The 14677-nt window shown below is 36.2% G+C and overlaps 1 protein-coding gene across 3 annotated transcripts in view; it reads right to left on the bottom strand.

Moving 5' to 3' along the window:
- Efa6 (Exchange factor for Arf 6) overlaps positions 1-14677 on the bottom strand; it is a 121265-nt gene that overhangs the window by 41453 nt on the left and 65135 nt on the right. For all 3 annotated transcript variants that reach the window (XM_090159543.1, XM_090159546.1, XM_090159545.1), the window contains exon 2: positions 1454-1574. In XM_090159543.1, the coding sequence (XP_090015669.1) occupies positions 1454-1574 (121 nt within the window). The remainder of the gene's footprint in view (positions 1-1453; positions 1575-14677) is intronic.

The following is a 14677-nucleotide window of genomic DNA, read 5'->3' as shown; positions in this document are numbered from 1 at the left end:
TCAATGTTCCCTGACACTCTGGGGCCCATTTCAATGTTCCCTGACACTCTGGGGCCCATTTCAATGTTCCCTGACACTCTGGGGCCCATTTAAATGTTCCCTGACACTCTGGGGCCCATTTCAATGTTCCCTGACACTCTGGGGCCCATTTCAATGTTCCCTGACACTCTGGGGCCCATTTCAATGTTCCCTGACACTCTGGGGCCCATTTCAATGTTCCCTGACACTCTGGGGCCCATTTCAATGTTCCCTGACACTCTGGGGCCCATTTCAATGTTCCCTGACACTCTGGGGCCCATTTCAATGTTCCCTGACACTCTGGGGCCCATTTCAATGTTCCCTGACACTCTGGGGCCCATTTCAATGTTCCCTGACACTCTGGGGCCCATTTCAATGTTCCCTGACACTCTGGGGCCCATTTCAATGTTCCCTGACACTCTGGGGCCCATTTCAATGTTCCCTGACACTCTGGGGCCCATTTCAATGTTCCCTGACACTCTGGGGCCCATTTCAATGTTCCCTGACACTCTGGGGCCCATTTCAATGTTCCCTGACACTCTGGGGCCCATTTCAATGTTCCCTGACACTCTGGGGCCCATTTCAATGTTCCCTGACACTCTGGGGCCCATTTCAATGTTCCCTGACACTCTGGGGCCCATTTCAATGTTCCCTGACACTCTGGGGCCCATTTCAATGTTCCCTGACACTCTGGGGCCCATTTCAATGTTCCCTGACACTCCGGGGCCCATTTCAATGTTCCCTGACACTCCGGGGCCCATTTCAATGTTCCCTGACACTCCGGGGCCCATTTCAATGTTCCCTGACACTCCGGGGCCCATTTCAATGTTCCCTGACACTCCGGGGCCCATTTCAATGTTCCCTGACACTCTGGGGCCCATTTCAATGTTCCCTGACACTCTGGAGCCCATTTCAATGTTCCCTGACACTCTGGGGCCCATTTCAATGTTCCCTGACACTCTGGGGCCCATTTCAATGTAATTTTCAAATGCACATCCCTAAAATACTCTCCAGAACCTATTAAGGTTACAGAGAACATGCGAGTCCACAACTTTATCATGAAAACCACTATTTGAATTGAAACAGTAGCGCCACCTGACGGGGATATCTTTAAAATATATTTTTACATGAAAATCTATTATTTTGATATTTATAATTACTTAAAGAAATTAAATAGTCACATTATGCTTTAATTAAATTAAATCTAAAATAAGAGTTAAATCGAATATTTCCATTGAGTTCTCGAAAGTAAAAAAAAAAAATTCCCCGACGTTTTTACTAGTTCTTAAATTTCACACATTTTCCAATTCCCTGACTAGTCAAGGTACTGTCGAAACCCAGAGCTAATATCCTTGACATTTTTGTCCCAGACGATCTTAGTAAATACAGTATTGCGTCCTTCGAGGAAGAATTGTTTTGGTGGCGATGGTCTTACCTTTCCTCACTTTGAGCGTGATTATGTCCTGGGAAAGGCGCAGACATTTTAGCACTTCTTTGGTCGTGTACGACAGAACCGTCTTCTCATTCACCTCCACTATTATGTCCCCCGCCTCAATCTGCAACAAGATCAAAATAAAAATATGAAAACCCAAAACATGTTCATCAGGGTGACCACTGAAAAAACCCCAAAGATTTATAGGAATATAGGAAAGTCAACAGCCGATTTAAAGGATAATATATAAGAGTATTTTCTTTGATAATATAGGAACATATAGGAAAATTTGCGTAAATAAAATTTTTATTTAATATAAAAGGAACTTCTTTTAAGCAGACGACGATATTATTAATTCCGTTCAGTGCAGTTTACATTTTATCCGCATGCACGATTTTTAGAAACATTGAGATTTTATCAAGGGATTTAGTACATTGAGCACCATCTGTTTACGAAAAGCGAACTAGACACGCGGGGAATGCGAAAAACTCGAAACAGAAACCGCGCGAAAAACAAAATAATACGTAAACATTGAAATATAGGAAAAATTATAAAATAAAGGAAGAATTATTACCCTATATATTTTAAATTGGTTTCGAGTTTGCAATGTTGTGTTAAAGGACATTGAAATAAAAAAAAATATCGTAATGTTAGGACAGGCTCGTGCAGAGGTGGGTGTGTTCGGACTATTTTAAAAACATTTAAAATCTAGGATAAGCTAAAAGTCAAATAAATTTTAAATGTGTCTTTTAAACACCAGGGCTTCCAGCGATTTGTTTTTAAATATTATAGGAATTATAGGAAATTTCATAGAAAATATAGGAATTTATAGGAACATTTTTAGCCAAAAAATAGGAATTTATAGGAAGATTTTAGCAAAAAATAGGAATTTATACGAACCATTTTGAAAAATAGGAAATTATAGGAGTATATTGAAATTATAGAAATTTATAGGAACTCTGGGAGCCCAACCGTTGATGGTTTCGGGAACACCGGACCTAAGCCAGAGCTAAGCTCTATTTAGAAAGCAAATTTTTCCCAAACGTTAAGGCTGGTTTCTAATAGATTATTTTTAAAATTATAGGAATTTCTGGATATAGCTATAGAAAAACTAGAAAATTTCGAAAAAATAGGAATTTAAAGGAGCAATTTTGAAAAAATAGGAAATTATAGGAATTTATAGGAATTATAGGAACTCTGGGAGCCCTGAAACACGCCCATACAATTTCAAATACGACGTTTCATCACCAAATTTTTAGAAAATTGGTAATTTCAGCTATACGATTTTTATATATGAAATTATAATATTTAAAATAATTTACAAATTTCATTTTTGAAAAATATTTTAATTATTTTTCAAATGATAAAAATTAAATGTCCATAGATTCAGTCGGTTGATTAGTTTAAGATTTGAAATAAATTTGAAAATTTTAGCGATTTAAGGGACAGTTTCAAAGGTTTGAAATTTTTTAAAAATTTAATATGATCTGAAAATCTCATATTCAATAATTTTTTAGATTTCAGTAATATTGTAAATATTAGAAAGGTTTAAACGATATTTATCAAATTTGACATTACAGAGATTTGAGTGAAGTTTTAAAATATATATTATGTAGATATTCGAGATACACTTCAAAGCTATTTTTGACAATTTTTCAAAGATAATAAAAAATTAAAGATTTTTTTACAAAATGCAAGATAATTTCTCATTTCTACGCGTATTTTTTAAAATCATAATAACTTGAATCGACGGATAAATGCCAACGCGTTCTTTAGGGAAGACCCCATCAATTTCCTTAATTCCCTTCACAAGCAGCGATTATCAGCGCCGCAGGTCGTTACCTGAGAGCAAAAGTCAAGTAAGTCAAGATACGTGACTATTGAAAGTAATTCGAAATAAGAATCCTTTAGTGTTTTAAAATTAAAGTGACTATGTACCAAAGTTTCAATATATGTTCACTGTATTTTAAGAAATTTTCATTATTAGATTATCATTGTTATTATGCTAGATTTTGAACTTAAAACTGCTTTTTCTCAAATAGGGGTTTTCAGACTTGCTTGACTCTTGCTCTAAGGTAGCGAGGTGTGAAAAGCCATGCAGCGGACAATATTGGAACCCTCGGAGGAAGACAGAAATACCAGAGGTTATATTCCCTTTAAGCCAACAGTTATTAGAGTTTACCTCCGCAACAAATGGTAATATTCCCTTTAAGGCAAAAAGTAAAGGCCCCTATTGCCACACCAACAGCATTATTTTATAAAGCAACAGTTTTTTATACGCTCGTGAAATAGAGGGTTTTAAAAGGAAAACTTTAATAAAGCAACCGAGATTAGAGAGATTAAGAAACGCGTTTTACGGCTAGGAATCCGTCGAGCATATCGGCTATTTCGAGGCATTTCGCAACGCCTCGGGACTTGTAGCTTCAGTGCTTCACACGTGTGAGGCTCGAGGAATGCCTTGCCGAAAGCCGACCCGCTCCACGTGTCCCGGCAGACGTTTATCGCGCCCTTCATCCAAACGGGATCGATGGCGTTTTAATGGGCTCCCTTCGCTCAAATTCCACAGGGGGCCACGATCGCCTCCTTTTGGAGCTATATGCCATTGAGGGCTTTGAGTATGAGCGGACCCATTTCACAGAGTGAGACAACAGGGCTCCCTGACAAAATATATATCATTATAATAGAAAAATATCCTAATTACGGGAATTTTTAGAAGGAAATCTCAAATTATGCTAAATTTATACTACATCTAAAAAATATGGCAAAGGACATCGCACTTCTTCTATGGGATTTGGCTTTCGACCGATTTTTTTAAAATTGAAACATGTTGTTGGGCTTGATCAAAGGAGAAAAATTGTCCATTGCCATTTTTTCCTAGCTCCTATAGTTTGGCCAGTAGCAGCGGTCAAAAGTGGACGAAACTTAGTATAGTCTATTTGTTAAAAGGAGTCTCGGCCCATCGCTTAGCGCTCTATTTTTGCGCGTCGCTAGTCCGGGCTCACTATCAATAGAGGTTTCTTGCCGAAATTCCGGGTGCTTCCCAAAACCGAGCGTCATATTTGGTTTCGTTCTGTTCGTACGACGTTCTGAACTTCTGATCGCACGATGAACGAACTCAGTAGATAAATAGTTGAGTATTGAGTCTTAACTGTCGTGTGACCGTGACTTTAACCGAGTACGTCCTGTATCGATAAATAAGTGTTGGATCTGTTTTTGAGTGACTGTTTCTTACCTATGAGCCAGTGTTGAATGTGGGATGAAACGGTTAATCATATCAATTCTGATTTCTTTAGTATTTCTTTAATTTTATTATTGCTCATAAAATATTGAATAATAAATTATTCCACGTACGAAAATTCATCGAATAATAAGTTGCGAGAAAAGAAATAATGAAGTAAGAGGTGTAAAAATCTTGGCAAGAAAACTCTATTGATAGTGAGCCCGGACTAGCGACGCGCAAAAATAGAGCGCTAACCGATGGGCCGTAACTCCTTTTAACAAATAGACTAAACTAAGTTTTGTCCACTTTTGACCACTGATACTGGACAAACTATAAGAACTAGGGAAAAATGGCAAGAGACAATTATGCTCCTTTGATCAAGCTTAGCAACATGTTTCAATTTGAAAAACATCTGTCGAAAGCCAAATCCAATAGAAGTGCGATGTCCTTTATACGATCTTACAATTATAGCAAATTTATAGGATATCTAAAAATTGTGACAATTTTTTTTGTATCTAAAAATTGTGACAATTTTTTTTGTATCTAAAAATTGTGACAAATTTTTTTGTATCTATAAATTGTGAAAAAATTTTTTGTATCTAAAAATTGTGACAATTTTTTTTGTATCTAAAAATTGTGACAAATTTTTTTGTATCTAAAAATTGTGGCAAATTTACAGGATACCTCAAAATAATGGCAAATTTATATGAAACCTCAAAATTATTACAAACTTATTAAATCTCAAAATTATGGCAAACTTATATGATGCCTCAAAATTATTAATTTTCAAAAATTAAGAGTATTTAAATAAAATCGAATTTTATAGGATAAAAATTTCAAAATTATGGCTCATTTATTGGACTGAAAATACCGATTTAAATTGAACAATTGAAATTAAAGAGCGTTCTGCATATATATAAATGACGTCAGAGATCCATTCGTCACAAGCGTGACGGGGGAGAAAGCATAAACGAAAATACCACCGTCTAGTAGCGCCATCTGTCGACAGCAGGTGGAACAAATGATCTTCAGGGTTTAAAATTTAAGACGAAATATAGACTGTACACTATGATCAAAAGTAAAATAATTAATTAATTGCCTAAAAGTGTGTAAATTAAATCGATTTTGAAATGAATGGCACGCGCGAAGTAAAAGCCGGGCGGGAACGAAGTTCAAGAGTACAAATAGTGCCTCCTGGTGAGAGTATCGTGAACTAAGGAAGCACTGGAGAAGGCTAGCAGGCTTATTAATGTTTTGATACTGAATAAAAACGGTAGCGCCATCTATCTACGTTTTAATCCAAATAGGGCGGTGATTATTATTTATTATAAATTTTGATTTTTATTAGTAAATAAATTTAAATTAGATTACTTTAAAATTTATTTAAAGTTAAGGGCCAAAATAAAAAATAATAAAAATAGTCAATTTTTTAAAATAAATCCAACACTCAAAACAATAAGCTTTAAAGGGAATGGAACTAAACAAAATAACTTTAATGTAAATGGCCAAACACGAAAGAACAAACATATTTCAAGAGACTACTTAAAAAATTACAGATCACAAAAAATTACACGGGATTACTTATTTCGAGTAATCCGGATAATATTATTAGAGATTATTATGAGATTACGCGAGATTACTGTGAAATTGCTGATATTACGCGCGATTCATTGTGATTACTGGATATTTGCATAAGTGGATCCTAAGTATACAAATTCCGGGTCTCGGTCGGGTATCGTAGTCTGGGTTTCGCGACGTCAGAGCTTGTATAGAGAGCAAACTCCAAAGAGAAAATTTTAGAAAATATTTCGGCGGAGGCGCCACCGAGTGGTCAAGACGGCAACTAAAGGGGTGTTCATTGAACAAAACTCTACCCTTGTAGCTGAAACTGACCTTGAACAAATATGGTTTTTTCTTGGGGGGGGGGGATACGAGGAGCCAACCCCCAAAATATTAATCTCTCGGGCTCTTGAGCAAGTTTCAGACGTGAAACGTACCATAAGAGATGTATAAAACGTTACAATCGGCAGTATAAATTCAGGGTGAAGTTGAGGTGATACACACTATAGGGCGGTTGTAAAGTGCTGCCAGACCGGCCCCGACAAAGACTCTAGTCATAGGTAGCATAGCGTTTTGTCTACTTAGAGAGAATGATCCACTTATGATATTAGTGATATTACGCGCGATTCATTAATATTACTAGAGATTACTGATTACGGATATTACTCGAGATTATTTTCGAATTACGGATATTACTATTTTATCCTGGGATTATCCGGGGATTAAAACGAGTGTACACCAGATTACTCAAATTATTTCCCCCTCAAGTAAATCTTTATCATTGGAAATTATATAAACTGGCATGCTTTGGAGGATACGCGAGTTGAGCATAAATTGAGAGACAGTGCCCAGCGCCGCGCACAATCCCGGGCTTGAACGGAGAAGAGTTTGGGAAGCTGACGATAATGGCGCAGTCACAAAGGAACAGAAAAATTTAATGTTTACATAATGGGCCTTCGCTGCATAAAGCGCGCGCAATTTCTGAAAAGATAAAACTGAAATTTGCATAAAACGAGGCGCCGCAAAATCCAAATCGAAGCCGGATTATTCCGCGTGTGGGAGAAAATGAATTCATACCAGTCCGGATAATATTCCACAAGTTTCGAAAGATAAAATATACAAATAAACAGAATATTTTGAATATCTTTAACCTTTTCGGTTGTGTAAAGACATTTGAGGGAAAATATTGAATTTTGTAAATTATCTTAAATCCATTGTTCGAAACTTCGAATTTGGATCAAACTGGAATAAAGTTGGATTTCGTGCATTGTAATTGGGTCAAATATAACACATTTTGGATTGTAATTTTTAAATTTTGGATATAATGTTTTTAATGAAATTTGATCCACCATTTTCGTAAACAACTTGAAATCAAGCACTTATTACTATGCTTTAAGAAATTGCATTAGTTAGAAACCCCCCTTAGGAAATGACAAAATATTAAACTTTTCCCCCTTAGAAAATCAAATCAGTCATTAACATTAATGAAACGAAAATAAATAAAGTTTCTCATTATCACGTACACGTATAAGGATTGCAGGATTGCAGGGCCCCCACTCAAATCTTCCAATTTTGTTATAGGAAAAATAGGATTGTATTTCTAAAAATATGCGACTTAATAGGATGTTTTTCAAAATAATAAGATTTTATAGGACTATATATGCTATTTTATTTACTAACTTTATGCATTTAAAACAAAATCTATATTTAGTGAAATACTTTCACTTAAAAATAGAAACTATTTAACCATTTTATCACAAAAATATACTAGTAGCTAACCATGTTAAAGGGAATATAACCTGCAAAGCAATCTTTATGGAAGACCCCTTCAATTTTTCAAATTTCGCTGTACAGTGGCGCCAAACATTTTTAAAGCGAAAGGCAAGAGCGGTCAGAGCTGCAAGCGTTGGTGTTCCACACCAAATACCTGAGGTTATATTCCCTTTAACAAAAACCAAAGTGTAGACTAGAATGACTTGGTATAGGAATTTATCCTATAGCTAAATCTAATAGAGGTGTGTAAATACCATTTTTTGGGGATCGAATCGAATATCAAATATTTTTTTCAAAGCACGGCAAATACCAAATCGAATATTTATAACGTCAAATAATTTGGTCGAATATTTTTAGGGCAACAATTTAGACCAGTTAACTGATCAAATACTAAATAGTATTTCGAATATCAAATTATTCGACGTATTTGGTTTTCTAATAGCCAAATAGTTTGCATATTTGTCAAAAAAAGTAATTGAAATCGCTGTTCGTTTTACTTGAAAATAGTAAAATATTAAACCAGATACAGTATAGCCTAGAACAAAGTTCCCTGGGTGTCTCAGGCTGCAGGCGGGCCCAGAATTTTATATTACGCCACTGTGGTAAACTCTAACTTACCATTCAAATTAATTCTAATTGTTGTACAAAATGTCATTATTTTCAACCTTCCTTCGAACAATTTTTTCGATTTGATCAAAATGAGTTAATCGTAAGTTCGTAACCTACAGAAATATACTGCATATCAACTTATCAATTATCATACATATTTTAATTGGGTACCATGGCAAAATAATAATAATTATTATTAACTAGGCTAAAACCCTAGGTACCACTCCAGGACCAAGTCTTCTAGCGACTTTTAACCTTTAGTAACTACTAACTACAATTAAAATCAAAGGACATGCTACATACTTCATAGTTTGCAAACACTTAATTAAAATTTCAAGTTCTTAAATATATGTAATATGTATAGGGAGCAGATCTTTTGTTACAAATAAAAAATTACATTTATTTAATTTTAAATCAATAATTAATAATTTAGTGCCAGAAATAAGGACTAGTTAGGAAATTTCACTACGCTCTCCTGGGATGGCCTTGAACTTCAACAAATTAGAAAAAGACCCGCGGTTATTCGACCAGTTTGCAAACTACTTGAATATACCAAATACTTTTTCCCTATATTTTCGAATATTCGACTATTTGATCAAAAAATTCGATTATTCGCGAACTTTTCCAAGCGCTATTCGATTCAACGAATCGAATATTCGATTTGGTATTCGATCGAATTATTTGGTCTGACCAAATATTTTGCACACCCCTAAAATCTAACAATTTCACTGACATTATAAGTGGCGAGATTTGAAATGAGCAAAATATCAAAATTATAGGATTTTATAAAAAATGTTCCATTTGCAACCCAAATTAAATTTCCCGACGTACCTGGGTTTTCTAGGTACGGTCACAACCAGGGTTGGAAATAAGAATATTTTTTAGGAGTTAGCCTGACTAGTGGGGGTAAAAATGGGGGTATAAAAACAAGAACGTCAGCCAACATTTTGCTTTACCCGTCAGAATTAAAATAGGTGTTTATTATCACTTAAGTTACATGATGTGATTTTTTTAAATAAAATCGGATTGATGAATGAGTAATTATGATACGCCATTTTCGCCATTATTTATGAATATTTAGATACATTTTTCACTAGTCAAATTGACTAGTGAGTCCCCAGATATCGATTAACTTTAATAGTCAGAGCATTTATTTTAGTAGTCAAATGCCGTGACTAGTGTCTTATGTCCAACCCTGGTCACAGACAACATAATAGAAATTAGTATGACAATTAGCCAATATTATCACCGAACTGATTTTCCGAGTTATAGCGCGATAAATGTTTAGTTCAGTACAGACCTCTCTAGTGTCTAAATATAACCAAATCGAAATATAAACTTACAAAGGACGATAATATACTACTATCATATGTAACATAATTACTCCTAAGTATGCCACTAGCTCTATTTCTTCACTAAGGGTTTGTTTCGGGGACTAAGGTTCTAAAAAAAATTGCATTGTCAAATAAATAAAGCAGGTTTATTGGAAAAAATAGTTGAAATTCAGGTTGAGCTTTTCTGGGGAAGATTCTTTGAGCCTAGGCCTAACTCTTCTAGGCTTGGTATGGGTTTTAAAAATGCTGGTGGAATATCCCACTTCGACGACTTGTTCCATTTTCGGAAAGTGATCTCTGACCCGAACCGTGTGGGTCATTTTCCCCAAACCTTTTCTTTTTCTAAACTACTCATTATTTAACTTCATCAACGCAAACCGAGCGGGATTATAAATTTCAATAAAGCTACATCGGGCTGACTAAAATTTAGACGCAAAAAATTCCTTCTCAATTTGGAGGTTTTCCATTGGCTTAAATACATATGTCAGTAGCCAATAGTGTGACTCCCAAAATTATTAGAATGAATAAAAAGGTTAAAATATAACGTAGTGTAACGGACTTTACTCTCCCTTAACTATGACGTTGCCTCGCGGGTTTTCCGTGGTCCAAAACTTTCCCCGCCGGGAAGGAGGTTTCACCCTTCGTAGGGATTAAGACCTCCGACCCGAGCGAGGGAAAAGGCAGAATTGACAAAATCGCCGAACTAAAAAGACGCCACGTCTTAGAAAGAGTTATTGTGCGCGTCGGAACGGCGGGGCCTTAATGCCCGTAGTGTGGGCCGAGTGTTTCGGCCGGTGGACGTTGGGACGCCAAGGACCTTTGTCGTGTGTAAATATATTCTTTTCATTGTATATAATTATTTTGTTTGTGTATATTTTTAATTGTGGCCTGACCAGCCTTTATGTTTTTATCATCATTAATTAAATTATTTCTATAACTATATATTTTATTTCTTCAATGTAACAATTTAAATTTAATCATTATTATATAACCTTAACCCCTAGACAACGAAATCAATAATTTAACTTCCCTAATAACATTTAAGTATAATCCCACACATATATTAAAAATTGTTACAGTAGTCCACCTTTTTATTGGTTCGCGGTGAAACAAACCGTTAGTGAAGATTTTTGAATGGAATAAAGGTACAGTGGCATACTTATGAGTAATTATGTTACATATGCTACTATGTCTAGTTGCCAGTTCAATCGGAATTGGGTAAAAGTGTGTTAGTGTCGAAACTTAGCATTGAAACGATGGAGTGTCGTACTTATTGTTATTACGTTACTTACGGTACAGCGCGTGTGATAATGTGCTTTTAAATCGCGTATTGCTCCCGTTAAAGGAGCTTATCAATTCACGCGTAAATTATTTAAATAGCGTAACATCATTTTCGACTCGTGTTGAAACTTGCGACGGGATTGACGCTATCGCTTAAGTTAATTCGCACATTCAACGCGAGGGGGCAGGGTTGGCACAGTTTTGCCAAGGGTGAAAAAAAAAACGGGTGGAAAATATTAAATTTTTCCGCGGTTTTTTCCACCTATTGTTTTCTTGTTAAAAACCGTGTGGAAAATCGTACTTACATGGTTTTTTCCACCTCTAGTGGCAAATTTCAATAATAAATAAATAATAAAAGCAGTATATTCTTCGAGGGGTCGGACATTTGCCTGTTTTGTGTACGGGATTTTGGATTTTTTGAAAATCCAGGATTTTTTATTGTGGATTTGTCATACAAAGTCTATAGGAGCAAAATTCTTGGATTTTGGATTTGTGGATTTTTTCCAAATTTTGTACGGGATTTGGCAAAATGACCGACCCCTCGATATTCTTCTATTCTATTCACTCTTCTTCTGGCCTTTTTTCATCTCTCCTATTTGCAATGACCAAATTAGTCACTTAATAAATATATCAATGATTACTTTGGCATGAAAAGAGGTTTTTCCATTTTTTCCCACATGTCCGGCAAATACCTGTTTTTGCCAACCCTGCGAGGGGGCGCTCTGTTTAAAGCGAGTGTCGGCTCGACGCTTACTAGCTCGTTTCTCAACAGATGTCGCTAGCATCGACATAAAAACAAGATGCTTAAGCGACATTTTGACCCAAAAGGCGGGACATAAAAGTACCCCTCGCGTTGATTGGCTCGTTTGTAAATTTTACAATAACTTAAAATATATTGATAAGAATTACTATTATTTATGTGTGATATATAATTTAGGTTAAAATCTACTGACGACGTTATAGTTTCGCTTTTTTATATTTTACCTTCCAGTGCCATTTATAGATGGCACCACTCTCTCCAGTGAAGTCGTTTTTTGGAAGAATCGGCTGTTTTCATTGGCATGTCTAATAACAATGGCCTTATCATAATGCAGGTGGAAATGATAGAGCCAACAGTTGCTATAAACGGGAATCGATCGATTTGGAATGTTCGGCTCAAGGGGAATGGGTTCGAACGCGAATCGACCAAATGGTAGGATCACGATTTGACATTAGTTGAGTTTGGGCAACGCTACTTGAGAGCATTTACGAGATATGACTACGCTCTAACACAGCGTTGCCACAATATTTTCCTATTCAAACTCCCTGACTATTCCCTGACCAAAATAAGACAATTTTCAGCTGTATATTTTACTTTTATCAGAAGTTTATAAATTTAAATTAACCTACATTTCAGTACAAAAATATTATTGCAACGTTAAAAAAATAACAAAACTTTAAAGGAAATAAATAACCACAGAATTTGTCAGATAACTAGAGTAAATTACCATCAAAAAGTGTCAAGATAAAATGGAATTCCCTGACTTTTTACAAATTCTTAAAATTCCCTGAGCTTTGATTGCCTTTTTAGCCCATTTTAGAATTCCCTGACTTTTCCCTGACGTGTGGCAGCCCTGTAACAATAAGCTGCTCCCGGCGAAAGATGCAGGGTGACCAGGGAAAGGCTTTGAAAGTTTTATAGGAAAAATAGGAATTTTATAGGCGAATTATATGAAAATATACGACACTAAATAGGAAAATAAAGAAAAAATAATAAGGTAGTTATTGCATATCTGTATACTTGGCCTCGAATCACCTAGAATATTGATCATTTTTGGTACACTGCTTTCTTGCATTATTGGATCACTTGGCGGATTTACAAAGCCCGGACATTTCAAGATTTTGTTCGAAAGTGGCAACTAGGAGCAACAAACACAAGGAGAACGCAGCTAGCCTTTAAACACGCTAACGAAGGGTTGTGTACGAATTTCATTGGACGAGCGGCACGAGCCTTTACGCTCAACGTTTTACGGGCGGGGGGGAAGACAATTTAGAAATATCCCCTTCCGACGGCAGCAGGCGCTAAAGCGTCTAGCCAATGAAAAACGTACGCTAGAAAATCCACGACATTTGACGGGTTGCGTTCTCCTTGTGTGGGGTGTGTGTTTGTTGCTCCTAGGTGGCAGTGTTAGAACCGAGGGGTTGGTCACTCCGCGAACTCGTTGTACACTGTCGTACCTCTGACTGTGCTAATAAGAGTTAAGTCATTTTTGCCATTTTTATAATTTCAGGGTGTAGGACTGACACGTACCATAAAAACGGCGTCTAATTGGTTCGATTCGGCTCGGAAGATTTCGATTTACAGGCGTTACCAAAATGGCGGCCATTTTCCAAGATGGTAGACAATCCTGCCAGGATTGGATCGCGCGCGCGCCGATTTTTCACATACCGTAATGATCAATTATGCATCGCAGAACATGAACTTAAGGGATATCGAGGTATGGGCGGAAGCGTGGCTAGTAGCTAGACTAATTAGCATAAGTCGATTTACCTGATTTAGGATTAAGGTAACATTTTTTCTTAAATAATACCCTAAGTCATTTAGCGAAAGGGTTGGCTAAAAACCCGCTTTTTTAAAATTTAAAAATCCAGCATGGTTAAATACGGTTGTTGTGCACGAATAGCTTGGGAGAGCGTTTGGGGGTCACAGAAGGTGGGCCTACCGACTGAAAAATAAGCCCGGTGTTCGCGGAATCACGGAATCACTGAATGAAAACTTAACGCGTAACGCGAATAACTTAATCGACATTAAATAATAACGACTTGTTAAGAATTGAAAATAAACTGAATTTAATTGAAAATATAAAGAGGGGTTTACAAAAATAGAATTAGTTAAAACTTGGTTTAAAAATCGCGGAAGGTCTCGAAAAGGGTTTCTCTCTTCGGAGCGGTCCTCGGGTTTTTGTACCCTGGGAGTGGAAAATGTTGGTCCGCTGACGCACGGAGAAAAACTTTCCACGATTTCACCACGGAAAGAAACTGGGGACAATATTGGGGCTTTTCAACTATTCTTCGAGAAGCGAAGAATAAAAAAAGCGGTCGTTAACAAAATTGTGGGAAAATGCACTTAGAAAAAATAGAAATACCTTATAAACTTAAAAATGAATTCACAATGAAATAAACAAACTAAATACAAAAATTACGCAATCTTAGCGAAGATTTAACAGTTGTATCCGGTGGCTTGAAACGGTTAAAACCATTAATAAAAAATCCTCAAATTGCTTATAACTAGCCCTCATTACTTCGAAAATGCTCAAATTGTCCGATTTGAAAATTACGTTTTTGCGCGTGACAGTACCTTTACATTGTGAGGTATAGCAGACTTATTTACCTGCTTTTATACCCTAACATGGCGGCGTATTTTCACGCGCAAAATGAATTTGAAGATCCCCTAATTGCTTATATCTAGCT

This window comes from Leiobunum rupestre, chromosome 9 (genome assembly GCF_980474605.1).
Source record: "Leiobunum rupestre chromosome 9, qqLeiRupe1.1.hap1, whole genome shotgun sequence".
NCBI lineage: Eukaryota > Metazoa > Arthropoda > Arachnida > Opiliones > Sclerosomatidae > Leiobunum > Leiobunum rupestre.
Note: the sequence above shows the minus strand (reverse complement) of the source record. Positions and strands in the feature narration are given on the sequence as shown.